Source organism: Choloepus didactylus, chromosome 3 (assembly GCF_015220235.1).
Source record: "Choloepus didactylus isolate mChoDid1 chromosome 3, mChoDid1.pri, whole genome shotgun sequence".
Lineage (NCBI taxonomy): Eukaryota > Metazoa > Chordata > Mammalia > Pilosa > Megalonychidae > Choloepus > Choloepus didactylus.
The window spans coordinates 7,513,434-7,541,274 of NC_051309.1; the positions used below are offsets into that span (position 1 = coordinate 7,513,434).

The following is a 27,841-nucleotide window of genomic DNA, read 5'->3' on the forward strand; positions in this document are numbered from 1 at the left end:
GCTAAAATCCCTGCCGGCCTTCCGTCTGCTCTGAGGGTACACAGCAGGGCCCTCCACCCCCCAGCATCCCATCCCACTTTCTCCTTGAAGCTTTTTTGGAAAACGGGTACAAAAAAAAAAAAGCCAAGAATGGCAGTAAGATTTAAAGGGCTGGTTCCAGGAGTAAGCTGATCCAGGAGCAGCTACAAAATTTGTGGGGCCTGGAGCCAAATGAAAATGTGTGGCCCCCAGTTCAGCAACTGCCACGACTTCTAAGATGGCAAGTGCAGAGCCCGGCACCCAGGCACAGGGCCCTTGCAGGCACGGGGATGGGCGTGACCTCACAGGCCACCTGCCTGTCAGGCCAGCCCTGGCTCGTTTTCAAGTGGATACACGTTTTTGCTCAAGGGAAAGGTACAAAAACAAGAAAGGAAGGTGTACCAGTTTATATGTATTATGTCCCCCAGAAAAAGCCATATTCTTTAATGCATTCTTGTAGGGGTAGACACATGAGTAACGATTAAGTTGGAACCTTTGGATTAGGTTGTGTCCATGGAGATGTGCCCCACCCAACTGTGGGTGATGACTCTGACTGAATAATTTCCATAGAGGTGTGGCCTTGTCCATTCAGCGTGGGCCTTGATGAGTTTACTAGAACACCATAGAAGCTCAGACAGAAGAAGTGAGCTTCCTACAGCCAAGAGGGACACTTTGAAGAATGCACAGGAGCTGAGAGAGGAACGTCCTGGGAGAAAGCCATTTTGAAACCAGAACTTTGGAGCAGACGCCAGCCACGTGCCTTCCCAGCTAACAGAGGTTTTCCGGACGCCATTGGCCATCCTCCAGTGAAGGTACCTGATTGCTGACGCATTACCTTGGACACTATGGCCTTAAGACTGTACCTATGTTACCAAATAAATCCCCTTTCATAAAAGCCAATCCACTTCTGGTGTTTTGGGAAAAGGCAGCATTAGCAAACCAGAACAGAAGGCAAGGTGCGTTTTTAAATTTCTTACAGATTAAGGTGACAAGGAAGGACAGAGCAAAGAGGTGAAGAGCGGGAGGGAGGCAGGATCTCTGCTCTCCAGAAGTCCGTCTTCAAAAGGGGAGACACGTTAAAAAATGTGCACTTCATGTGAAGAGCCTGATTTTAATAAGCCAAGGATGCAGGTGATGGCGTCTGCCCAAGACAGTGGGAGTCAGGGAGTCTGGGTGTGGGCATCGAAAACACCATCCCAAGCCATGGGCAGAACCTCCGAGCGTGCTGCCGTTTCCATCTCATCTATCTGCCGACTGGAAGCTCCTCGAGGGCAGGTGCCCCCGACAGGCATGGGGCTTGTAGGGAGATGGAGGACTCGGAGCCCGGGGTATGTGGCATTCTGCTCCCTGCACAGGATCCACTGTTCTCACTTTCTTTTTTCACAGCAATGCTGCAGCTCAGGTTTCCCCCCAATTCTGATAATCTCCCCAACCGAAGCAATACAATTATTCAGAAAATTGGTTGCAGCACAAATTTACAATGCAAAGCTTCTTCAGCTAAAGCAACACAATCATTCAGAAAATTGGTTAAAGCATAAATGTAGGGAAAGCAAAGCCACTTCACTCACTGATGTGAAGACGTTCTTCTCAGCAAATGCAGAAATGCACCTATAAAGAATCCATTTCTCCTCCTTACTCCAAAGGAAAACAACAGGATGAAGAGGACGAGGCTGCAGGGGAGCACACTGTGATGGTGCATTTCATGCAACTGGGCTGGGCTATGGTGTCTGGTTGTTTGGTCAAACCCTGGCCTAGAAATCACTGGGGAGGTGTTTTGTAGATGGAATTAGCATCTAAATTCAGCTGACTTTAAGTAAAGGAGATTATCCTTGATAATGGGGGTGGGGTCCAGGCAATCAGTTGAAAGCCTTCAGAGAAAGAACTGGTTTTGGGAAGAAGAAATTCTACTCCTCTCTGAGTTTCTAGCCTGCTGGCCTCCCCGACAGATTTCAAACTCAAGACTTCAACTATCAATGCACATAGGAATTTCCAGCCTCCAGCCTCCCCTACAGAGTTCAGACTTGCCAGTCCCCACAAACACGTGAGGCAATTCCTTAAAATAAATGTCTATCTTTCTATCTATACATGACAAGTTCTGTTTCTCTAGAGAACCCTGATGAATACGTATGCCTCAGAGCCTCCTGGAATTTTCCGTTTGTTTTTGTCTAAAGTGAGCTCTTTATCAAAACAGAGTTCATTTGAGGTGCAGCATGAACCACAAACACCCTGACTTTCTGTTCATTAGAGGACAAAAGAGTTATAGCTCAACTCCCCCAGCCAACAACAGTCCTGTCCACATTGAACTGACAAACTCAGACTGCCGAAGGCAGTGACTCTCGGCAAGCCAGTCACTGGAACAGGCAGATCTTTAACTCACGCTTGGCAATGATTAGCTCACTAATGGGAATCTGCTAGGAGTAGCTCAATAGTTAACAGTGCAAACATTCCTAGGCAGGAAACCCTGTGAGCGCCTACTCCCCCATTCTGTGGCAGGAAGGTCCCCACAGGGTAGCTCCGTCCTGGGTGGCGATGGGCGGCTGGCATCAGCAGTGTCATCGGAAAGGTGGGAAAGCAGAGGCTCAGAGGGCTGCGTCTCTCACCCAACATCACACAGCAAGCAAGTGGCAGAGCTGGGACAGGGTTCCAGGACTCCAGATCCCAAAGCCCGTGTTCTTTTCATTGCAGCCAAAGCTGTCCCAGGTGTGGGTTTTAACAGTATTGAGGGAGGGGGGCAGGCGTCAGCGAAGAATAGGGGAGGGGGGAAAGCAGGGAGAGAAAGACAAACAGAGAGACAGAGACACACAGATGCACGTGGAGAGAGATGCAAAAAGGGAGAGATGGACAGAAGGATGCACAGACAGTTGTACACCAACACATACACAGACACACATGGAGACAGATACAGAAACCTAGAGACAGGGAGCACGGGCGAGAGGCAGTGGGCGAGGGGCACACAGCCTAGCCAGGGTCTGGAGAGGGGGTGAAAGCCCTGGAGGAGAGCCTTCTACAGGCCAATCAGCAAAGACTGGAAAAGGTATTGGTGTTTGTGTTTCTTTCTTTGTTTTTTGGTTAGCTTTTCTTTTTTTCCAAGGAAAGCTCTGTTACAACATTAGCTGAATACAAGCTTAAAGAAGAGACACCTCAGAGTCTGAATTCCAGAGATAACAAGTTAAAATATTGAAATGTCTGCATTTCAACTAAAGGTTACAAAACATACAGAGAAACAGGAAGCGATGACCCAGGCAAAAGAAAAGATGAAAGCATTAGAAATCCTCCGTGAGGATGGCCAGACCTGGGACACACCAGATAAAGACTTTAAAAAAAATGGTCCTCAATCGCTCAAAGAGCTAACGGAGAACACAATGGGAGTGGGGGTATATTGCAGTTCTCTGTATGGAGCTTTTATTATTTTTGCAATTGTCCTGAAAGTCTGATAGCATTTCAAAATAAAAAGTAAAAAAAATCCCAAGAAGAAAAATAAACAACCTAATGGCAGGCTATGATAAAAGAACCAAAGGAAGGGTGATCAGAGAAGGCCTCTCCCAGGAGGGGCTATGGCAGCGAGGCCCCACGGGAGAGAAGCCTGGGGCTGGGGAAAGAGCGCCCCAAGAAGTGGGGACAGAAAATCTAAAGTTTCTAAGAAGAGAAAAAAGTGGGACATTTCGAAAGAGGATGCCAGTGTCCCCTGGTAAACAAGAGGGAGAGTTAGAAGGAAACGAGTTTGCAGATGGATAAGGGCCTGCTCCTATTGAGCTGACAAGAGTACAACGAAGTATGGGACTTTCATTCTAGATATACTGAGAAAACCACAGAGCTGCTCACAAAAATAAATAAGTACATAAGTGTGAAATGAAAACAATCAGACTTATACACAAATGTTCATTGCAGCCGTATTCATAACAGCCAAACACTGGATACAATCCAGTCCATCACCTAAATGCCCATTAACCGGTGAGCAGATAAGCAAAACGAGGTATGTGCACACACACGATGGAATACTATGGGGCAATCAGAAGGGGTGAAATATTTATACAAGCAACGTGGATCCATCTCCAAAGCATCACCTTGAGGGAACGCAGGCCAAAGAGCTCATGATTCTACTTACATGAAGTTCTAGAACAAGTAAAGTGAATCTGTGGTGGTGGGAATCCCAGCAGTGGTTGCCTCTGGGGAGAGTGGAAAACACTGGAAAGGGGCACCAAAGAACTCTCTGGGGTGACTGGGGTGCTCTTGATTGGGGTATCAGTTATGCCAGTCTCAAAACTCATCAAATGTAAACTCAAAATCTGTGCGTATTACTGTATGTAAATTAGACCTCATTAAAAAAAAAAAAGTGAACTGGGGGAAAACATTAGTCAGATGCTTGTCTGTGTGACATCTGTGCCACAAGGTGGGACATATGACACCCAACTTGCACTCTGGCAATTAAACACAAACACAAAGCTTACGTCTGGAGCCCCTTCGCCCTTTGAAGTCTGCGCTTCTCTCTTCCATCTCCTTGGTGGGGAGCTAGCTTCCGAGGGGGTGTGTACGTCAGACTCCAGATTCTTGAGCAGACTTTGAGCATCGTCTTTCTAAGAGCCAAAGGGGTAAAACACAATGTGGAGTCAATCAGCCCGGAACCTCCTGGAATGCCAGCCAAACACCTCTCCACCCTCAGCAGTCAAGTCTGCTCACCCCTGTGCTTTGCTGGTGCCAGGCCTTCTGCGGGCAGCGCTCTCCACCCACAAACCCCCCGGGGACCACCACCCACCCCTCAGGACTGTTCGGATGCCACCTTCCTGGGAAGTCCTCTCCAGGGTCCCAAGATGGGAGCTGCCCCAGCTCCGTGCACCCCAGGACTTGGAGGTAATGCCTGGAACAAAGCTCATGCCAGTTTTCTCCTGGAGCCATGGCCTCTGTTAGACTGTGAGTTCCTTGAGGTCATAGCCTAGCACAGGAAATGGATAAAGATAAACTTTCCTGTTATTGTTAATAATTTCACTGGATTATTCTTAAGAAAAGATCCTAGATTATCTTAAATTATTGAGTGGTTTCAATTGTGAGCTATTTAAAATCCTCTTATGCCAGAGACACTTATCAAGTCCTTCTTTGACTATGGATGTTGTCTTTGATACGATGGAAATACCACCTGGTTTGTTACTGATTTAGTCATCAATGATTACTAAGCATCTAATACATGCCAAGCCTTGTTCTAGACACTGGGAATAGAACGATGAACAAAATACGGAAGGTCCTTGCCTTCAGGGGCTCATGGTCCAGGTACAGAAGAGAGGCATCAATGTACAGATTTCTCAACATTAACAACGGAAGTTGGGAAATGATGGAAAAACGCCTTAAAATGCTGAGGGAAAATTATTCCCAGCCTGGAATTCTGTATCTAACTAATCTAACCAAATTAAGTACAAAGATGGAATAATGTAGATATTTTCAGACATACAAGTTCTCCAAAAAGTTGCCCCATCCCTTTCTCTGAAAGCTACTGGAGGATGTTGCACCCGTGAGAGGAAAGGTGAGTGCACAGAATCCCCGAACAGAGGGTCCAACCCAGGAGAGACAGGTGGATCCCAGCATCGTGGCCCGGGGAGGTCCCGGTGGTGACGAGAGAAAGCCTAAAGAGCAGCTGCTTCTCAGACTTCGAAGAAACGTAAGACACCGGGGGTGGAGCTCGCTCCCGGAGATTCTCATTCACGCGTCTGGGGTGGCGCCTGTGAGCCTGCATTTCTAGCAAGCCCCCTGGAATCCACAATGCTGCTGGCCTGGGCTACATTCCGAGTAGGGATGATCTAGAAAGCGACCAGCTCAGCTCACGGAGCTTCTTCCAGAAGCTTATGGAAGAGTTTTTTTTTTTCAAGAAGATAAACTTGAGCACATAGCTAATGCATTCAAATGTCTTGAAAGGAAAGGTAAAGAAGTGGGAGAGAAGTGTTCCTGGGCACACGGTGCCCTCCTCTTGTCTGAATCACGCTGCTCATAATTTTATTGTGCACCACTTTCCTTTTGTTATTTTTATTTATTATATTAATTTATGTCATCATTAAAATGTGTTATTTGCATCACCATTATACATGCAGTTAATTTAAAATGCTAGTTTCACATTTACTAAATGAATGTTAAGTACATGGGATATAAGCAAATGAAAAAAGGGGGGGTGTGGACTACTAATTTGGGAGAAAACAAAATGTGTAAGAAAGGAAAAGTAATGATAACAGGCAATCATAACAGATATCTGATTTATGGTACATAATGCTACAGAATCCTAAAAATGGAGCTCTGAATGGGTCTAACCCAGATGCCCTATACCCACACAGGAAGGGTGGGAGTGTGGGGAGGGGGCACCTCTATGAAGGCGAGAGGCAAGACAGCGAAACCTCCCCTTCTGCAGAGGGACGCCAAACGGGGGCTGTCTAAAGCCAAAAGTGCAGGAAGCAGCCATGTCAGCATGTGATTTACAAAAATATGAAGTAAAATAGCAACAACCAGCAGTAAGGGTTGAAGGAGGAGGCTTCTGGGGAGTTGGAAATTGGGTGTGGGTGGGTGTTAGGAGCCTGCTGCTTTTCTTTAGCAAACCTTTAATAAATGTGAAGCTGGCATTTTAAATTAACTGCATGTATAATTGTGATGCAAATAACCATTTTAATGATGACACAAATTAAAATAATAAATAAAAATAACAAAAGGAAAACAGTGCACAATAAAATTATGAGCAGCATGATTCGGACAAGAGGAGGGCAGTGTCCCCAGGAGCACCGAGGAGAGTGAAAGAAAGCTTCCCCAGGTGGTTTGGGTTCAACTGCATCCCCCAAAAAGATATGTCGAAGTCTTAATCCCCAGTACCTCCTAATGTGATCTTGCTGGAAAATGGAGTCGTTACAGATGGAATTAGGTAAGTTAAAATGAGACTGTTCTGGAGTAGGATGGACTTTCAATCCAGTATGACTGGTGTCCATTTAAGAAGGGGAGAGGGCACCCAGGGAGAGAGAGGAGATGGCCGCGGGAAGACGGAGGCAGGGGCTGGACCACTGAGGGTTGCCAGCCCCCGCCGGAAGCCGGGGGGCCCTCAGAGGGAGCACACTCCTGACACCTCGAGTTCCGGCCTCCAGAACCGTGAGACAATAAATTTCCATCAAGTCGCCTAGTTTGTGGTCCTTTGTTACGGAGCCCTGGGACGCTAAGGCATCCGGTGATCTTGCTGAGGGAGGTCAGGGCAGGCAGAGAGAGCAGTGCGCAGAAGCAGAGGCACCCCGGGCAGCAGGGCACACCTTATGTGGCTGGGGTGCAGGATGGGGTGGGTGCCCTGCACCTGCGTGCGTGAGGCTGGCTGCCCTCAGCGAGGTAAGCCACTTTATCCCCAGCCATGGCATCTGGACTTGCTCCTGTGTCGGCGGCAAGCAGGAGTCATGGATGGTTTCCAATCGGGTGGCACATCATCAGGTGTGCATATTACAAACAGAGGGTGGAGGTGGAGACAGGAGGCAAGGAGTCAGTTTAGAAAGGAGTTTTTTGCAAAGGTCAGTCCTCTCGGCCACACCTTGAGCCAGAGTCCCCTCCCCGGCCACCAACCTGGTCTGAGCCACATCACCCTCACCTGGACCGTGCAGCCCGTTACTGACCAGCTGTGCGAACTCCAGGCAACGTGGTTAGTCCCCCCGAGCCTCAGCTTTCTCAGGTGTGAAATGGGAAGACTAACCCCCACCCCATCGGATAGCAAATAGTTAAAGCTCTGGCTTTGAGGTTCAGACAGACTAGGGTTCAAATCGCAGCCCCATCGAGTAGCCGTGTGATCCTGGACAAATACCACCTTGCTGAGCCTCCATCTCTGCCCTTGTAAAGTGAGGACACTAGTAGTTCCCCTTCCTCATTGGCTTGGAGAGAGGATAAGTAACCAAACACCCCCACCACTACCACCCCTTTGCAGCAAAACGCCCCCCGAAAGTTCACCTGCATGTGAAAGAACTGTGCTTACATCTGCTGGACTTGTCTCCTTTTCACATGAACCAGGATTAGGGGGAACAAGAACTGCTACCTGATCTCAGATCCCACCAGACTATCCCTCAAAAAAGGTCAAAGCTGTAAGGACCTAAAATAGTGATCATACTACAATTTATCACATGCCTGCTCTAGGCCAGGCATTTCCATGCAATATCCATTTTCACACCACCTGAAATATCCATGGACATCCTTTAGAGAGCCATCCCTTAGCAGTCCCAGTGGACTTAGACACCTCTCCACGTAGGGTAGGATAGTTGGGACAAAAGTCTACTGTTTTGGTAAGTTACTTAGCCTCTCTGTGCCTCAGTTTCCTCAGTTGCAAAATCATTAATGGAACCAACTCATAAAGCTGTTGTGGGGATTCAATGAGATAACCCAGGTAGACGGTCTAGCTCCGATACCAAGCACACAGCTGGTGCTCAACAAATGTCAGCCTTGTCATTTCCCCTATCACAGATCTAGCCGGGCTGTCTGTACTGCAAGCAAGTGTTTACTTCTAACAAACAGGAGGGTGTGAACCTCAGGTCGGCAAGAGCAGGGTCTGCCCAGCTCATGCTTGTGGTGTCTAAGCCCCTGGCCAGTAGCTGGCAAGGGAAGGTGCTCAAAAAGTTTCTACTTGTAGATGGGGAGACTGGAACTCAGAGCAACTCACCCAGCAAGGAAGCAGCAGAAGCAAGAACGGACAACCAAGGATCAGAATACAAAGCCCTCCTTCTGTCCACCAGGCCCAGCTGGGCCCTTCTGCCAGCATCCGAGTCCAAACCCTTCCTGCTGCAGAGGGGGAAACTGAGGCCCAGAGAGGTTTAGCAGCTTGTCTTAGATCACCCAGCAGTTGGATGGAGCAAGCATTTCCAGGGGACTCAGGGCAATGACCTCCTGCCAAACCGCACCCTCCCTCTAAAATCACTGCCTGCAGCTCGCTCCAAGAGCTGCAGGGGAGCCAGGGGCCCGGAGGGGTTACGCGCGTGGCCCGCGATCACTCTGGAAGCGAATGCCGGGGCTCGGGACGCACCCCGGACCCCGGGGACGAGCGCGGCCGGCGCCCGCGCCCGCGCCCGCGCCCGCCCGCTCAGCTGACCCACCTGGTGCCGGGGCCGCGGGCGGCCGGCGCGGCAGCCGAGCCAGAGCCCGCAGCAGACTCCGAGCGCCGCGCCCAGCAGCACGGCGGGGACCAGCAGCGCGGGCGCCGGGCGCACCGCCTCCCGGCCCAGGGACAGGCGCGCGTCGCTCCCGCAGGCCGCCGCGCCGCGGGCCATCGGAGGCGCTCAGGCCGCGGGCCGGCCGCATTCCGCCCGCCGCCGCGCACGGCCCGGGCCCGCCGCGCGGTGCACGGTCCCCGCCACGTCGGCGACGCCGGGCGCGGAGCCCGGGCGGGCGAGGGGCGCGCCGCGCTCGCCCACTCTTCCGGCCGGCGGATGCTCCTTCCTTCTGCTCGGGACCCCCTTCCCAGCGCGGTCCCGGCCGGGGGCGGAGCCTGATCCTGGGCCCAAAACTTTGAGCCAGGCCCGCCCCCAACCCCGCCCTTGCACTGAGCATGCCCGGGCGAGGCGCGCTTCCCAGCGCCCGGGAGCCTTCCGGGCCTCCTGGCTTCCAAGAGGCAAAAGGGGCCCCATCTGCCACCTGGGGGGCGGGGTGGGGGGTATTGCTTGTTTAAATTAAACATGTGCAAACTGCGCGTGCACACACACACACACACACACAGACACACACCTGCCCTTTTGGAACTTAAATTCCGTCGTGAGGTAGTGAGGGCTGGGGCAGGGGTACCAGAGGGCTCAACTTCAGGGAAGGGCTTTTGTGCATTTAACCCTGGATGTCCAGTTGCTTTTCTAGTTTCTTTTATTATCCCATCACCCCTTGTCCGTGGGCAAAATGGGAGCTCTTGCCAGGTTCCCTTCTAAAGAAAAAACTGACAGCTCGAGAGGGAGGTGACTCATCGAAGGTCACAGGAGGTGGGAGTGGGACAGAATACCTTCCCACCCTCGCGTGCCTGGCCTCGGGGCCCATGCTCTGTTACGCAGTTCCTCAAATGTTTCCTTAGCAGCATCTTCAAGGCTCCTGGGAATGTCCAAAGAGGCAATAATCTTAAGTTCTTGCTTTATGCTGGGTATTTCTTTGGATTCTCAGACTTTGTTTTAGAAAATGTAATGTTCTTTGCATTTTATGTTATAATAAAGTTGTTTGGATATGAAAAAAATCATCCTTTAAATTACCACAAAATAAAATTGATGCTCCAGTAAAATGCCCGGCAGTATCCCTTTGGTTTTGCCTCACCTCTGGCAGGCTACCCTGTATCTGAGTGGGCAGTGGACCCAACGTGGGAAGCACAGCTAGTAAATTCTCAGATTCTCACATCCCATTGCCTTGTCTATGTCAAGTCGGGGAAGACCTGACCTTGGAGGGGGGAGGGGTTTGCAGGTGCCGGGCTCCCTGGCTAAAGGCTGCAGACAGCTGGACAGTCTGCCCAGCAGGAAGGCTGGTAGGAGCTGAGCCCTTTTCCCTGGGGACAGTTGTGAGCTGCCACTGAGGGCCCAGGAGAAGGAAAGGAAGCACACAGGAGCAGAGACTGCCCTACTAGGCCCTCCTCCTCTCCCCCATATGTGCCATCCATCTCTTATCCCCTCCTTGGGGTGTTCAGGGAGAGCTTGCTGAGCTGCTGCTGGCTCACAACACCAACTCACCTGTCTCTGGCTCCCCAGAGGCATGGCCCCCTGGCTGGCCTGGGTACCTGCCTCTGACAGGGAGGGGGGAAAGGGAAGGAACTGGACCTGGGCAGGGGCTCAACTGCAGCCCAGGGCTCAGGCAGTGGGTGCTACATGGTGATGAACTGAACCAGAAAGGAAGCAAGGGCCCCCTTTCCCTCACTGCCCCAGAGAGCAGAGCAAGCTCTGAGCTGCCAGCACCCCACCCTGCCCTGCTCTGTGCCACCCTGCCTGCCCTCGGCGCTCCAGGACACACGTGCTTCTCAGTTCTCAAATAGGGACGCCTGGGCCTGCAGGAGACTCTGTGCATGTCAGGGAAGGCATAGAGACGCTGCAGGATTTAAAAGAGAGACAGTTGGAGACTGGAAAGCTTCCCCGCCAGAGGAGTGACCGAACTGATGTGGGTGGTTCCGAGCCCTCGGGTGCGGCGCAAACAAACCCAAGCCTCGCTCCCTCCCTCCCCACTTCTACAGCCGCGTCCCTGGCGCGCCGAGCCCCAGATGTCAGAGTCTGTTCCAGAAAACTTTCCGCGGAGCGCGCACTGAGCATGCTCGGCGGCTGGGCGGGCCTGGGGTCCGGAAGCAACAGCGACTCCTCCGCGCTGGTCACTTGAGGGTCTCAGTCCCCCGCGGGCCATGGGGCCCGCGGGAACCCCGGGACACGCCCGCCTGCGCGCCACGTGGGTGCTGGCCGGAGGCCTCCTGGCCGCGGCCCTGGCGCTGCCCGCTGGGCTCGGGGGCCGAGGGTGGCTCCCCGCGAGACCAGGTCCCCTCCGGGGCCTCCTTGCCTCGCAGCCTCGCCGGGATCCCCCCGTGTCTGCCCCGGGCCTGGGGAACCCTCCGGCACCAAGCGGATCGGGGCCCGAGCAGGCAGTGCAGGTAGGAGCCTCCGTGGCGGGCGGGCCGGGTGGCTTGGCTGCGGGGAGACCCCTCAGTTTGGGGCAAAGAATCGGGAAGGGCAGGACCTGAATAGGAGTCATCGCGGTGTTCCTTAGGCGCGTCTAAGCTCTAACTGAAAACTTGGAGGTCTCCGCGGGGGTAGTGGCTTGGCCTTGGTTCCAGTCCCCGCTCTGCAGCCTACTTCTTCTGTGACCGCGTGCGAGTCACGTCACCTCTCTCTGCCTCAGTTTCCTGATCTATAAAACGGGCATCATTTAGGCATCTTCCCCAAAGGGTGGATGTGGGAGTTACATGTGTAAATGTTTGTGAAACGCCTGGTCAAGCAGCTGTTAAAAGAGTTTGGGATTGTTGGCTGGGATTTTTTTTTTTTTTTTTTTGGTATTGTAGTCTGGATTTATTAAGTAACATATCTTGGATGACAAAATGAATTCTGAGAAGGGAAATACTTGGGTTAGAAAAAAACAGATCTGTTTACAGAGTTGATAAGAGCTTGAATATTTCTAGCAGAGCTTGGGAAAGCTCGATACATTTTTTTTTTTATTAAATTCAGTTTTATTGAAATACATTCACACACCATACAATCATCCATTGTATACAATCCACTGTCCACAGTATGATAACATAGTTATGCGTTCATCACCACAATCTTTCTCTGAACATTTTCCTTACATCAGAAAGAACCAGAACAAGAATAAAAAATAAAAGTGAAAAAAGAACACCCAAATCATCCCCCCATCCCACCCCATTTGTCCTTTAGTTTTTATCCCCATTTTTCTACTCATCCATACACTAGGTAACGGGGTATGATCCACAAGGTCTTCACAATCACACTGTCACTCCTTGTAATCTACATTATTATGTAATTGTCTTCAGGAGTCCAGAAGTTTGGTAGTTTCAGGTATTTACTTCTAGCTATTCCAATGCGTTAAAACCTAAGACGTGTTATCTATATAGTGCATAAGAATGTCCACCAGAGTGACCTCTCGACTCCATTTGGAATCTCTCAGCCACTGAAACTATTTCGTCTCATTTTGCATCTCCCTTTTGGTCAAGAAGATACTCTCAGTCCCACGATGCCGGGTCCATGTTGGCTGGGATTTTTAAGTACCTGCCCTCTCCTGGCTGATGAATTTGACCACTTCCCACTTCTAACTGTCCCTCCCTCTGTGGTCCCAGGTTGGAAAGGCACAGAGCCTTGGCTTAGCCCTGGATCCTCTGAACTTCTCTCCCCGCCTCCCCCAACTTTCCCTTGTCACCAATCCTACTGCCTTTTCCTCCTGATCAGCTCCCATGTCTGCTCCCCCCCATCCCCACTGCCACCGACTGGGCTCATGGTGATTGTTCCCCAGTGTCCCCTCGCCCTCACCCCCACCTCCCTCTTTGTGCCCATCTCCTGTCCATTCTCCCACAGCCTCCCGAGCGACTGCCCAATGCGCACACGTGCCTCCTTGGCTTAAACTATTCACAGGACCCCTCACCGCTCCCGGGAGCAAACCCAGCTTCTTATCCCAGGGACACCCTGCCCAGGGGTCGGTCTGGCCCATCAGTGCTGCAGGCCCCAGGGCACTTGCTGCACATTTACAGATTTTTAGGTCCCTTAAATTCCATTCTTAGTATTTTCTTAGGTCTTTGCTAAAGAAGAAGATAATAATAATGCTGTGCCGATTTACTGAGCTTCTTAAAAACTACACAACACAGCATTTTCCCACAGCTCTTTCCCTTGCCCCTGCCCTGGGAGGTGGGAAACACCCGGCCCCCGTGCAAATGAGAACACAACAGGCGCAGCGAGGAGGAATGACGCCCATGCCTGCTCCGTGCTCCCGTTGGGCCCCCGCTTGCACGCTAGCTCCTGCTGCCCTGGCCTGCTTTGCTTCCCTCTGCAAAGCCAGCGCCCGAGCCTGCTGGTGGTCATTTGCCTCTGTCCAGAGCAGCAGTGTCACAGGCGTGTCACTGCCTAGGGGGAGGGGCAGTACCCTCTGGAAAGGGCTTGTAAGAGGTAAAAACATAACACTTTCCCAACTCAGCCACTCCCACGCATACCATTCAGTGGGATTGCTCATATTTACATGTTGCACTACTCTCACCACCTTCATTATTAGAACTTTCCCATCTACCCAAACAGAAGCCTATATCCATTATGCATTAACTCCCCATTTCCCATCCCTGTCCCCAGAAACCTGTGCTGTACTTTCTATACCTATGAGCTTGTATAGTCTCCGATATTTTCTTTGTGGTTACCATGGGGCTTAAATTTAACATCCTAAATCTGTAACACTCTCATTTGCTTTGATACCAACTTAACTTCTATAGTATACGTAAACTGTGTTCCTATACCCCCTGACCCCTCACCTTTATGTAGTTCTTGTCGCAAATTACATGTTCATACATTATAAATCTGAATCTACTAATTTATCATTACATTTTATGCATTTGCCTTTTAGACCATGTAGGAAGTAAATAGTGGAGTTACAAACCAAAAATACAATAATACTCACATTTATATTTACCCCTTTCGATACTCTTACTGGACACCCTTATTTTCTTTATGTGGCTTTGATCTATTGCCTCATCATTTCCTTTCAACCTGCCCAATTCTCTTTAGCCTCTCTTATAGGGCTGGTCTGCTGGTGATGGGCTCCCACAGCTTTAGCTTATTTGGGAATGTCTTAATCTCTCCCTCATGTTTGAAAGATGGTTTTGCTAGATTCTTGGTTAGCAATTCTTGCTTTCAGCACTTTAAATATGTCATCCACTCTTTCTTGCCTCTGTGCTCTGATGAGAAATCAGCACTTAATCCTATTGAGGCTCGCTTGTAGATTACATGCTGCTTCTCTTTTGTAGCTTTCAGAATTCTCTCTTTATTTTTGACATTCAACTGTTTGATTATTATATTACCTGGTGTGGATCTATTTGGGTTTATCCTTATTGGCGTTGGTTAAGCATCTTGGAATTTTCATTAAATTTGGGAAGTTTTCAGCCACTATTTCTTTGAATATTATCTCTTCCCCTTTCTTTCTTTTTACTGCTTCTGGGACTCCATCAATGCGTGTGTTAGTATGCTTATGGTGTCCCACATGTTCATGCCTTACTCTTTTTGCTCTTCAGCCTGGTTGATTTCAATTGTCTTTTCTTCACATTCACTGATTCTTTCCTCTGCCAGCTCCAATCCACTGTTGAACCCTCTAGGCAGCTCTATTTGGTTCCTTTTCATAATTTCCAACTTTCTATTGATATTCTCTTTGTTCATCTGTGATTTCTCCGGTTCCCTTTAGTTTGTTGTCCATGTTTTCCTTTAGCTCTTTGAGCATATTTAGATCATAGTTTAAAAGTCTTTGTATGTCCCATGTCTGGTCCTCCTCACTGATGATCTCTAATGCTCTAATCTTCTCCTTTGCCTGGGCCATCACTTCCTGTTTCTTTCTATGTTTTGTAACCTTTTGTTGAAACCTGGACATTTTGATATTTTAATGTGTTATTGCTGGAATTTGGACTCTGAGGCATCTGTTCCTTTAGCATGTATCCAGCTAGTGTTATCAGAGAGCTTTCCTTGAATCAAGGAAATAACAAAAAATAAGAAGAAGAAGAAGAAGGTAGAAAAAAAGAAAACATTAATCCTTTTCCAGTCTTTGCAGATTGACCTTTGCAGTGCTCTCCTTTAGGGCTTAGCCATACAATGAGTTTAGAGAACGGCTCCATGCCAAAATGTAGGGGCCTCCCTGATCGTTTCTGTGCATTCATCTTGTCTTGGGCATGCACAAGAGGCCCTGGAAATTTCCCCATTTACACAGATGCAAATGTCTCCTCTTCCCTGGGAAACAGTTTCCTCGTGGACCCAGCACTGCACTGTGTGTCCTACAATCTGCAATCCCTTGCCCCAGGCAGCCACTGGACTTCTCTCCCACAGTGTCCTGTAGGAGAGCCCTGTGAGCCCCCTTCTACTCTCAGGGCAAGTTCTGGGACCATGAGTCCCTCAGGCCACCCCTGGACAGCTTGGCCAAGACATACATGCTCCCAGCATGTGCCTGGGGTCCACTCTGCTTCCTCTGAACCTGGGACCAGGGATCCATACTGTAGTGCAGGCCAGCTTCATGCTGAGCCAGAGAGGGGTGTGGAGGTGCCACGAGCTCCTACTGCTTTTAAGTGACCTTTTTCTTGATTCAACATAGGCCCTTTACTGCCATCCTTTAACTGTTTTCTGGAGCTTTGAGAAAATGGGTTTCTGCCAGTTCATACTGGTGGTTCAAAGCTTCTGTGGGGGTGGAGCCCTGAGGCATCTCACTCGCCATCTTGATTGAGCCTCCAGTCACTGATTATATTATTTTTGAAAAACATCATTATTTTCATGAAACATGCCATATGTGTTAACATGAATAGATAGAATTAATTAAATTCAAATAAATTAATAGACATTAAAAATATTCATTTTTAATTTAAATCCAGAAAATATTAATACATATAATCTGCACAATCCAAAGCTCTTTGGAATCCTCAATCATTTTTAAGAGTGTAAAGGGACCTGAAGACCAAAATGTTTGCAAATCACTGCTCTGCTCTATAGCAAGCCCTGTCTGGGATCCCTGTATTTGGAGGTGAAAGAAACCACCTTGCCTCTTTGAAAGATAAATATATATTTCAGCAATGATGTTTTTATCATTTCGTTAAGTGAATAGTATCATTTTGTTGTTATTTTTCTTGAAATACCATAAAAGACTAGCTGGTTGTGATGTCAAGATCAATGTATTATGTCTCACCTTGGGCAAAGTTACAAATCAAATCGTAAAACACCAGCCAGATACTTTGTAACACTATCTGATGCTCAGTATACTTACTGTACCTTCAAAAGTGCACCCTTGGAATTCTGAATTGGGGGAACCAATCCTCAAATACTTCATTTGAGCTTGGTTAGGAAAGATGGGGATTCCTGGGGCTTCCCCCTTCCCCTTGGCCATTAGCTGCTGGGGTGCCCCCAGGTCAGCCCTTGGTTCTCTGCTCTGTTCCTTTTACACTCATCACTTGGTGATCTATCCACTGGCAAGTCCCAAGTTTAGATCCGCAGCAGAGACCCCTTCCCCAAACTCCAACATTTCTCTCCCTGCCTTCCCCACCTCCTCCCCCGAGGGGCTTGCAGAGGCCTTGGAGTTTTGCACCAAAGCGTAGCCTGAAGCCTGTTCCTCACATGTTCCCCTTCTCCACTAGCTCCACCTTTCCTTTTGCTGGGCCCAAAAGCTCTGGTGCCATCCTCAATTCCTCTTTTCCTCTACATCCCACTTGCCGTCAGCCAGCAAATCGCATGTGCTCTATTCTCAGAATGTATCCGGAATCTACGTTACTCTGCACCACCATATAACTGCCTGCTTGGTCCACATTATCATCCTATGTCTTCTGGATGATTGCAGAAGTCTCCTAACTGCTTCCACGCTTGCCCACCTTCTCTGCTCTCAGTAGGAAGCTGGAGTGCTCCATTTTAAACAGCCGCATCACGCCACTCCTCAGCTCAAAGCCTGCCTGCGGCTTCCTAGCACAGGCAAAGGAGGAGGCAAATTCCTAATGCAGCCTGAGAAGCCCTGTAAGGTCTCGCCCCATCGTCTCCTGCTTCTGTCCCCTGCACTCGTTCTGCTCAGGCACCCCAGCCTCCTCACTGTTCCTCAGACACTCTAGGCAGGCTCCCACCCCAGGGCCTTTGCACATGCCTGTTCTCTCTGCTAAATGCTCCCCTCTAGATGTCCATGGCTATCCCCCCTCCCTCCCATCAGATATTTGCTTCTATGTCATCTTCTCAGTAAGGCCTTTCCAAGTCACTCTACTTAAAATTGTACCCCCTTACTCTCTATTCCCCTTTCCTTTTTTATTTCTCATTATTGCTCTTATCACCTTCTAATATATATATATTTAAACCTATTTTTAGTTTATAGTTTCCTTAAAAGTGCCTTGAGAATAGGAACTTTTTGTATCTTGTCTGGCAGTAGATCCCCAGTTTCTAAAATAGCACATCTTAGGTGGTCAAAAAGATTTGTTGAAAGAATGAATGAGTAAAAGTGAAGGAAGAGGTTGGTAGGGAGTGGTTTGGACGGCAAGGCTGGGCTTCTGGAGACGTGGGTTCTGGTCTCTGACCCACTGTTTTCTAGCCGAGCACGTGTGGCTGTGTCATTCGGAATCGATTCAACAGATGTTTACCGAGCACCTTTGATGCTCTGGTGTCAGATCCGGGGGAGGCAGCACCGAGCAGGACAGGGCCCTCATGCCCCTAAGCCCGACACTCAGTCCACCTCCGAGCCTCCGTTTCCTCATCTGCAACGTGGCAATTATAATAGTTACCTCTCTGGGTTATTGCACAGATATAATTATTATATTAATAGTAGCAGCCATGGCAGTTTCTCAGCCTTTCCTCACTTTTGATGACCTTGACAGGTCTGAGGGGGCTGGCCAGGCGTTTTGTGGGACGCCCCTCTAGAGGCATTTTTCTCATGGCTAGACTGGATGTGTTGGGTTTGGGGGGGATTATCACAGAGGTCAAGTGACATTTTCATCACATCATACTCAAGACACACACCATCAGTGTGATTTATGACTGCGACATTGACCTTGGTCATTTGGCTGGGGTGGTTGTGCCAGGTTTCTCCCCTGCAGAGTTCCTCTTTTCCCCACTTTCCAGTCTGTGCTCTTTGGAAGGACATCATTGTGTGAAACCTAGATGTATATTCTTATTTTTTCCTGACTGAGCTGAAGGCAATCACTCCAGTACTCCAGAGCTGGTGACGAGGGTTGACTTTTAAAGAGTTACTTCAGATCATTAGAATATGCAAATTTGTAGAGTCAGAAATTAGAGTACAGGTGTTTTACTTTCCTTGGCTGCTCAAGCAAATACCAGGCAATGGGTTGATTTGAACAACAAGAATTTATTAGTTCATGGTTTTGAGGCTAGGAAAAAGTCCAGTTCAAGTCATCATCAAGGTGATGCTTTCTTCCCAAAGACTGGCGTTCTGGGGCTGGCTGCCGGCGATCCTGGGTCCTGGGCTTCTCTGTCACGAGGCTGTGCACATGCGGCCTCTCCTGGCCTCTCCCTTCTCTTCGGGCTTCTGTTGACCTTCAGCTTCTTGCTTCCTGTGGCTTTCTCTCCCTCTGTCTGAATTTTGTTCCACTTATAAAGGACTCCAGTAATAAGAGTAAGATCCATCCTGGGCCACACCTTACCCGAAGTAGCCTCATCCAAAGGCCCTACTTACAGTGGGTCCACACCCACAGCAATGGGTTAAGTTTAAGAACTTGTTTTTTCTGGGGTATATACAACTCCAAACCACCACAACAGGTTACCAGGGGCAGGGGTGAGCGTGAGGAATGGGGAGTTAAGACTTAATTGGTACAGAGTTTCTGCTTGGGGTGATGGTAAATTGTGGTCATGGTTGGTGTGGTGGCAACACAACATTGTGAGTGTAGTTGCCACCACTGAATTGTATACTTGAACTGGTTAAAATGGGGAATTTTCAGTTGTATATATGGTGCCAGAATAAAAATTTTTAAAAACCCAGAGAGTTGCACAACACAAACAGTGAAACTTAAAGTACACTCTAGACTTATAGTTAACAATGTAATTATAATAATAATGTTTCATCAGTTGTTACAAAGGTACCACACGAATGTAAAATGTTAATAAGAGGAAAATCTGTGTGTGTGTGTGTGTGTGAGTGTGTGTGTGTGTGGTGGGTTATAGGGGAACTCTGTACTTTCTGAATGATTTTTCAGTAAACCTACAATTGCTCTAATGAAAAACAAGCTACTTCAGACTTCTGGACGAAAGTGCAGCTAATCTCAGTGTGAGCTGTTTGTGAAAATTACTTTTACCTATCTCTTGCAAGTATATTCTTCAGTTATTGACTTTGTACCTTTTTAATTTTTTAGGGTTGGCAGTACATGATTTGGCCTCATCTGGAAAACTCTTACTTTAACACAGCAGGTAAGGTTTTCTTGTGGCTGCATCTTCATAGTTTTGACCATGAGAGAGAGTCAAAAACCCTAAAGCCTCCTCCCCCAGCTCCCTCACACTCTGGGGCCCTCTCACCATTTCCCCACTTGGGCAAGTGGGTTCCACGGACCTTCCAGAGCGCAGGCACAGCCCCTCCTCCTCCAGGGCCAGCTGGGGCTTGGGGGCCACAGAACAGGGTGTAGGGTGAGGTGGGTCCATCCTAAAGGATTTGCCTCTGGGGGAGTATGAGGAAGGAAACACAAAATGCACCAGGCTGTTAGCTTCCAGGGGCTACGTAACAAATTACCACAAACTCAGTGGCTTAAAACCTCACCCAATTTCATCTCTTCCGGTTCTGGGGGCCAGGCGAAGTCTGAAACCAGTTCCTCGGGCTGGAGTCACTGTGTGGGCAGGGCCGTGCTCGCTGCGGAGGCTCTGGGGGAGGGCCCCTTGCCTTGCCTTTTCCATCATCTGGAGCCACTTTCCTCACCTTCCTTGGCTCTTGGCCCCTTCCTCCAACTTCATGGCAACTTGAGGCTCTTCCCTTTCTGACTCGGTTTCCCTGGCTTCTGTCACGGGGCCTTCTTCCCCTCTGCCTCCCTCTTATAAGGACTCCTGTGATCGCATTTTGTGCCCAGTGGGTAGATAATCCAGTTACCTCCTCATGTGGGACCCTTCATTTAACCACATCTGCAGTCGCTGTTGCTGTGAAAGGTGACCACCTGGCCACAGGTTCCAGGAATTTGGATTGGACGCCTTGGGGCCATTGTTCAGCCTGCCACGCCAGGTGGCAGAAATCCAAGTCAAAGTGGCATAAGCAAAAAGGAATGCCCGGGCCCCTGTCATTGAACTGCACAAGCCAGGTATTGCCCCCGGGTGCTCCGGGCTCTCCGGGCTCGCTCTCTCTGTCTGCCTAGCATCATCCTTGGACATGTTCTTTCCAGGCGTCAGCGGCCCCAGGCTTAGTGCTGGCAGAGCAGAAAAGACTTGCCAGGAGTCTGGGAAATGTTCCAGGGAAGGGCTCAGCTTGGGTCCAAAGCAGGTCCTGAGCCCATCACTGTGGCCGGGAGGTGGTGAGTTCTGGGTGCCGGAATCTGAGTTCTCTGCACACTGCTGGCGTGCTGGGGGCTGGGGTGGCAGGACGCAGGGGCCTGAGCAGATTCCTACTGACTAGAGGCAGAGTCCTGTGCAGAGAGAATCCTGGCAGACACGACCATCTTTGTCATCCACAGTCTGCTCAGCCCAGGCTCTGAAGATACCTTCCTCAAGGCCTCTGTCTTATACCAGGGATACATGCATTTCATTTCCTGTGTCTTTGTTGCTCTCCTTCGTCTTTACATTTTACAGAATCCATTGTCTTCAGTTTTGTAAACTAGGCCTGTTTGATGTGAGCCAAGATCACTGGAATCACAGGGCCATTTTATTCATTGATTAAGCCAACTTATTGGTCAAAGGGAGTAAACATATGTAGGGCTGTGATTGCAGTGACAGCGGGAGACAGGTGAGTGAGGCCACTGGGGGGGGACTTCCAGGAGGGCTTCCTGGAAGAGGTGATGCTCGGCAGAGTCCTGAGAAGGAGAGATGGTTAGCTCACTAATGGAGGGGTAGCCTTCCAACATGTGGCAGCCCAGAGGTGAGAGGGTGCAGGGTGTTCCTAAGAACTGCGCAACTGGGGTAGAAATGAAGCATTAGTCAGTGATAATGGGGAATGCAGTCAAGCGAGGAACACCCTTTGCTATCTGGATGCCAACAGCTCCTGCCCTCCTTCAAGTTTGCATCAGAGCCTGGTGGCTGGTCCTTCTGAGGACCAGGGTTGAGGGGGCCTGTGGGACATGAACAGGTGCCCCAGAGATGAGGCCCAGTGTGACCTTGAAATAAAGATGTCACTTCCAGGAAGTCTGCCAGGCCTGTGTTCATCACTCAGCCCAGGGCTGGGCCGGGGTCTGGAGATGGGCTCCAGGCTCACTTGCTCCCATGTGATTTACCCAAACATTTCTGACCCTCTGAATAAGCAGCTGGCATGGGAAGGTGCCCGTTTGTTTCCGTGACGAGGCTGGGCACTCTCGACTCCCCGATGCTCAGTTTCCCCATGTGAGTAGTTGTGCAACACAGATCTTTATCTGCATTCTGACTTTGTGAACTAAATCAGCCACAGACCTTGTTCAAGGGAAAAATGCTCAAACTTATGTACAACCCAGTTCCAGATCTTTTTAAATTTTTTATCCCCCCCCACTCATATACTTTGAAGTTTTAAAAAGATTTCAAAAGTACTTTTAAATCCGGCATCAGTGTCTGATGGAAGATCTTGCTATCTCAGTGCGCTGTATAGGGAAGAGTGAAAAATAACTTCATTTTCAATCAAAATGCTGTTTATATTTGGATATAAGATGAATGTTGAATATTTTAAAAGGCAAAACTCCACAGTCCAGATCATGACTAAAATATGTTTTTAACTTTCAACATGTGTTACCCACATGCGTGTTCACATGCAGCGTGTCAATTACTTTGTGTCCGTCTGTCTGAGTGATAGTTTAACCACATTCACAGGGGAGGGAAACCGAGGCTCAGGGAACTCAGCTGACCTGTCCAGGGTTGCCCAGCTGGTCAGGAACAAAGCCAGGTCCACTCGGGAGGACCCCAGACCCCCTAACCAGAACTAGTTAAGTGATTTTTCTATACTACACATGAATTTAGAAAAGATACTCACATAGAGAAAATTCTAAAGGAGTCATTTCAGACTGGGTGGCTTAGCAGGCATTTGTCTGGCCGTGTGCAATCCTGTGTATAACAGCCCTCAACAGTGTGTTTTGGGACTTAGCTGTAGCAGGCAGACCCTCAGAAGCATCCAGTGAGTTAAGACTTGCTCTTCTCCCGACTTTGGGGTTGGGGAAACTGAGGCACAGAGTGGTTAGCTGTCTTGTCCAAGGACTCACAGCTGGTGAGTGGCAGAGCTGGGACTGAAACCTGGAGTTGTCTGATGCCTGTGTGTGTAAGACTCTCCTGGGGCACTGCCTTTTCCTAGTGGTTCTGATTGAGTAGGTTGGAGCAGGGCCCAAGAATGTGCATTTTAGCATGCAGCCCTGGTAAGGGGAGCACACTCTTCTAAGCTCTGTAGCCTCCCAGTGAGCACATCTCATTTTCCTGACAAAGAGATGATATGTCATTCATTTGTTCACTTATTAATTTATTTTGCACATTTGCTTTCCACATTCCATGTGGTCTGTCTCCAGGATATACCCATTGCTTCTCACAGCCTTTCTACATTATGTAATGCATGTGCATTGATGCTTTGCAGTGGAAGCAGCCTTTGGAATGGAATTCAATGAGGAAATTGAAGTCTTTAACCTGCTCCCAACTTCTGCAGCCTCAAGTGGTCCATGGACTCATTCTCTATTTGCTTTTCTACCCTCATGGCCCAAGAAGACCTTATTTAAAAGAGAGTCTCCTATAACACACCACCTGGTAAGTAACTAGGGTGATACTTTAACAAAAATATCAGAAATAGGAAAGAAACCAATTTTGAGCCAACTGTGTGTAAAATGCCACCAGCCTTTGTTCCTCAAAAAAGCATATCCCTTTTCTTTCACTAAATATAGTTGTCATTTGGGAGAAAATCCATTAAAATATTTCCAAAGTGTGGTTTTGTCTATACAACATGTATTTAAATAATAGAACCTTTGAATCTGAGCATTTGGCTGCTGAACCTGGTGGTTTTAAAGCAGGGCTTGGGTTGCTGCTTTAACCAGACTAATTCCACTCCCAGCTGTTATAAAAATGGATGCTACAGATAACAGCAGTGAACATGTAGTAAATATTTATTACATGCCAGGCACTGGGCTTAACAGCTTGTAGATGTAATCTCATGTGAGCCTCATTGCTAGTTTTTTTAAACAGGTACTACTTTTTATACCCATTTTACAGACAGGAGACGGAGGGTTAGGGAGATTGAGGAACTTGCTCAGGGACCCGCAGATAGACATGGCAGGGGCAGGGTTTGAAGCCAGGATTGGCTCTTAACCGCTGCTCCGTGCTCCTTCTGTCCCGTGTGTGGTTTTGTGCGTTGTGCTCCAGGCAGGACTGCCTTTCATCGTAAGGTTTCGTGACTTAGTCAACAGTTACTGCCTATAGGATGCACATGAGGATCAGGAAACCAGAAAGCCTGGTTTGGCTCTGGGGCTCTGACAAAGACTTGGGACGGAGCCTTCGCTCGTTAGGGTGCCGGCATGTCAGGGGGTCTTCAGGGCAGGTGTGGGGGACAGAAGCTTAGCCGGGAATCAAGGCCGCTGCCGGTGTAGTCTTAGGGAAATCGCTTCCCCTCTCTGGCTCTTGGTTCATTTCTGTACAATGAGAGGGTTACACTCCGGAGAGGCAGCGTGCCCTAGAGGGATTGGAGCATCTGAGTCCCACAGGCCCGGGCAGAGTCCCAGGCTTTCTCCTGTGTGACCGTGGGCAGGTGAGTTCATTTCTGAGCCTTCGTTTCCTCACCTGTCAAATGGGAGGAGTGGAATGAATGCACGTTGCGTGATGGGTGTGATGCCAATTAGGAATATCACCAAGAGCCACAGGAGACCATGATTCAGCTGCAGCATCACTGGTGGGCTGCAAAGAGAGGACTGGAGGGCCAAGGAGGGCTTCCACGCAGCTGCCAGGGCCCTGGGGAGCAGAGTGTGTGTGTAGGGAGGGGAAACGAACAGATGTGGGGCATCATTGTGAGCAGAACTGAAGGCTGGGATCCCAGGGGTGCAGGAGGCTTGTGCCCGATAGGCGAGCCCTGGCTTTCCATGACACCTTTCCGTGGGGGCATTGGAGGACTGGGCAGGTGAAACCTGGGTGTCTTCTCGGCTCATGGCCCCAGCACATGGCTATCGTGGCCCCGCTTTCACGTTGGGGTGTGGCTGGGCTGGTACACTGGACAGCATGGCCATCACCAGATGATATTTCACACTCTGCTCACTGAAGTTTCAGCCCTGGTTTGCAGAGTCCCATTGACAATGCTTGTCGTTTACAGGCCCTCCTTGACTGGGGTAAGCCACGGAGTAACTACATACCCACAGTCTTCTTTCCTCATAGGCTTTACTTTTCTGTCCTTTAATACACTTTCTTTTTTAATTAAAGAAGTTGTAGGTTTACAGAAAAATAATGCAGAAAACACAGCATTCCCAGATTCCCACTTTCCCATATCAACATTTTGCATTTCTGTGGTAACTTTGTTACAGTCTATGCTGGTTTGAATCTGTTATGTACCTCAGAAAAAGCCATGTTCTTTAGTGCAGTCTTGTGGGGGCAGACCTTTTATGGGTGGCATCTTTTGATTAGGTTGTTTCCATGGAGATGTGACCTACCCAACTGTGGGCAAGAACTTTGATGAGATTATTTCCATGGAGGTGTGGCCTCGCCCATTCGGGGTGGGACTTGATTAGTTCACTCGGGTCCTTAAGAGAACTCAGGGGCCAACACAGACCCAGACACTGGGAGATGCAGACAGAAAGACTCTAAGCTAAGAGATGAAGCCCAGAGTTTGCCCCAGAGAAGCTAAGAGAGGACCCCCAGACACCTAGAGAGAAACGCTCTGGGAGAACAAGCATGGATTTTGGTACCAGAGAATTGGGGTGCTGCTGAGTTTGCAAATACAGAACATGTTTGGGAAAAATGCCCTGGGATATGCTAAGCTGGGACACACAGACACTTGGGAGCTGACAGAGATGCTTAGAGATGCTTGGAGATGCAGACAGAAAGACGTTTGGAGATGCTAAGCTAAGAGATGAAGCCCGGAGTTTGCCCTGGAGAAGCTAAGAGAGGATCCCCAGATGCTTAGAAAGAAACACCCTGGGAGAACAAGCAAGGATGCACAGGAGCTGAAAGAGAGGAGCTGAAACATCACCTGGGAGCCTTCCCAGCTGACAGAGGTGTTCTGGACCCATCGGCCGTTCTTCATTGAAGGTATCCTCTTGTCGATGCCTTAGTTTGGACACTTTTATGGCCTTAGGGCTGTAAATTTGTAACCAGATCAACCCCCTTTATTAAAAAAAAAAGAGAGAGAGAGATTTATTGCAAGAATTGGCTAGGTGTGTCCAAAATTTGTAGGGTAGCCAATCAGGAAGAGAAATCGTGGAACTCTTGGGCACTGGCTGAAGCTGCTGTCCACAGGTTTAATTTCTTCTTCCCGAGGGAAACCCCAGCTTTGCTCTTAAGACTTCCTGACAGATTGAATCAGACCCACTCAGAGTATCTAGCATAATCTCCCTTATTTAGGGCAGTTGGTTGTGGACCTTAATCACATCTACAGAATACCTTCACAGCAACACCTATAGCATTTCATTGAATAACTGGGGACTGTAGTCTAGCCAAAATGACACATAAAACTCACCATTGCAAGTGCCAAAGCAAGATTCTGGAGGAATTCTTCAAGGCAGAATTGTTTCAATACAAAGAAAAAAGGAATTGAGACTTCCACTTAGGCCAGGTTGTGCTCCCTTCCACCCCTGAGGCTGCTGGGAGCAAGAGAGCCATAGGCAGAATGGGAGCCTAGGACTGGGAGGTAAAAGGGACCAGAAAATTTTTACCCCCCCCACCAAAATTATGAAAGTTTAAACAAATAAGAGGTGAGAAAAGGTATTGGAAGAACCCACTTGAAAGAATACAGGTGTGACAATACTAGTGTCAGTTACGTGGATCCTGCTGTGGTGGGCTGGAAGAGTGAAGGGAGTGTTGCTTGCTGAGAGCTCACAAAGGAAGCCTTCCTTCTCCAGGGGATGCCCCACCCAGGAGCAGCCCACGTCCAGTGGCTGGTCATGGGAGGGGGCAGGTGGTTAAAAGTTCAGGCTTCATCGCCTAAATCTGAAGGGTCATCCTAATTTCAGGCAGTCTGCTGGGGATCTGCTGAGACCTCAGTTACAATTGCATCACAGTTCAACTTCTTCCTGTTTCCAATTTTCCAATCCTGCTTTCTTCACTCCCTTACAGGCATTGTTCCTGAAAGTATTCCCCAATAACCCTATTGGACAGAAATCTTTATCTTCAAGGCTGTTTTTCTGTTTTTTGTTTGTTTGTTTGTTTGATAATTCCAACCTGTGATGTCAGTCAAAGCCAAATTTAAGAAAAAAGTTTTAAGGAAAACAAGGAGGATTATTTTATATTGATAAAGGATACAATACAAAATAAAGATATAATAGTTAAACTGTTTGAAAGAAAATATGTTGGAATGGCTTTTTAAATGAAGAAGGGGAAGATTCTGGAAGAATTGTGAGGAGCTTGATAGAAAAGGCCTAGACTGCATTGAAGAGACTGTCCTTGGAAATATTAACTCTAAAGATATTTCCAATGAGGCCTTAGACCGAAATGATGAATGTGTCATTGCAAACTAGAAGAAAAGCGATCCTTGTTTTAAGTGGCAGAGAATTTGGCATAATTGAGTCCTGGTGTCAGATGGAAGGCAGAATTTGAAAGTGATGAGCTGGGATATTTAGCTGAAGAGATTTCTAATCAAAATGTGGAAAATGCAGCCTGGCTTCTCCTTGCAGCTTATAGTAAAATGTGAGAGGAAAGAGGGAAGCTGAGAACTAAACTCTTGGGTACAGAGAAACCAGAAACTGATGGTCTGAAAGTTTTAGACTTCCAGAAAGTAAGACCACAGAGGCTACAGCCCCATGTGAGGATTTAACGAAACCTGGAACCAGCCAGCCGTTTCAGTACAAGACAGGACTGGAGATGGAGTTATCCAGGAAGGATTTGTGGAAAGTCCTACTGTTTGACAGTTTTGACCTCTGTATCCTGCATGCCAAGCCAATAAATCTTTTGCAAAATCTGCATAAATGGAACTGCTGCCAGACTGGACTGGAGGGATGGAAAAGGGACAAGTTGAGGGAGGGGTGACTTCAAGAGCAGAACAATGGAAGCAGAGGTCTGGAGTCAAGAATCCTTGTTCGGGGAGAGCGGCCCCACTGAAGCATGTGGATAGGGTGTTTGCCCTGGAGTTTAAGAGTGCTGCTGCCTAAGGGTTCTCAGCTGCCTGGGGAATTGAGGGGAGCTTGGCCACTCTGTTGTTCAGAAAGAGTGTTGGTGTCCCAGGCCTCACAGTGGGTGGAGCACATTCCCCGTGGACTGGGGAGAGCCTGGCCACCATCCCACTGTTCGGAGAGGGGAGAGCCTTTGCCCTGGAGATGGCAGAAGCCAGGTGGATCCCTGATTGTTGAGGAGGGTGGGGCTGAGAACAAGGTGACCTCCCCAATTCTTGGATGTGTTGGAGCAATCACTCTAGTGTTTGGAGAGAG

The 27,841-nt window shown here is 48.7% G+C and overlaps 2 protein-coding genes across 6 annotated transcripts in view; one reads left to right on the forward strand and one right to left on the reverse strand.

The window, feature by feature from the left end:
• EVC (EvC ciliary complex subunit 1) overlaps positions 1 to 9,478 on the reverse strand; it is an 82,857-nt gene extending 73,379 nt beyond the window's left edge. For 3 of the 5 annotated variants that reach the window (XM_037829380.1, XM_037829376.1, XM_037829375.1), the window contains exons 1-2: positions 9,093 to 9,478; positions 4,467 to 4,592 (exon numbers count right to left, since the gene is read on the reverse strand). In XM_037829380.1, coding sequence (XP_037685308.1) covers positions 4,467 to 4,592; positions 9,093 to 9,266 — 300 coding nt within the window. In that variant the 5' untranslated portion in view covers positions 9,267 to 9,478. The remainder of the gene's footprint in view (positions 1 to 4,466; positions 4,593 to 9,092) is intronic. The other 2 variants (XM_037829378.1, XM_037829377.1) reach the window with 1 other exon arrangement.
• Positions 9,479 to 11,347: 1,869 nt separating this feature from the next.
• The window catches only part of EVC2 (EvC ciliary complex subunit 2), a 174,317-nt gene continuing 157,823 nt past the window's right edge, over positions 11,348 to 27,841 (forward strand). The window contains exons 1-3 of the mRNA XM_037829381.1: positions 11,348 to 11,590; positions 19,508 to 19,562; positions 22,867 to 23,033. Of these exons, the coding sequence (XP_037685309.1) occupies positions 11,348 to 11,590; positions 19,508 to 19,562; positions 22,867 to 23,033 (465 nt within the window). The remainder of the gene's footprint in view (positions 11,591 to 19,507; positions 19,563 to 22,866; positions 23,034 to 27,841) is intronic.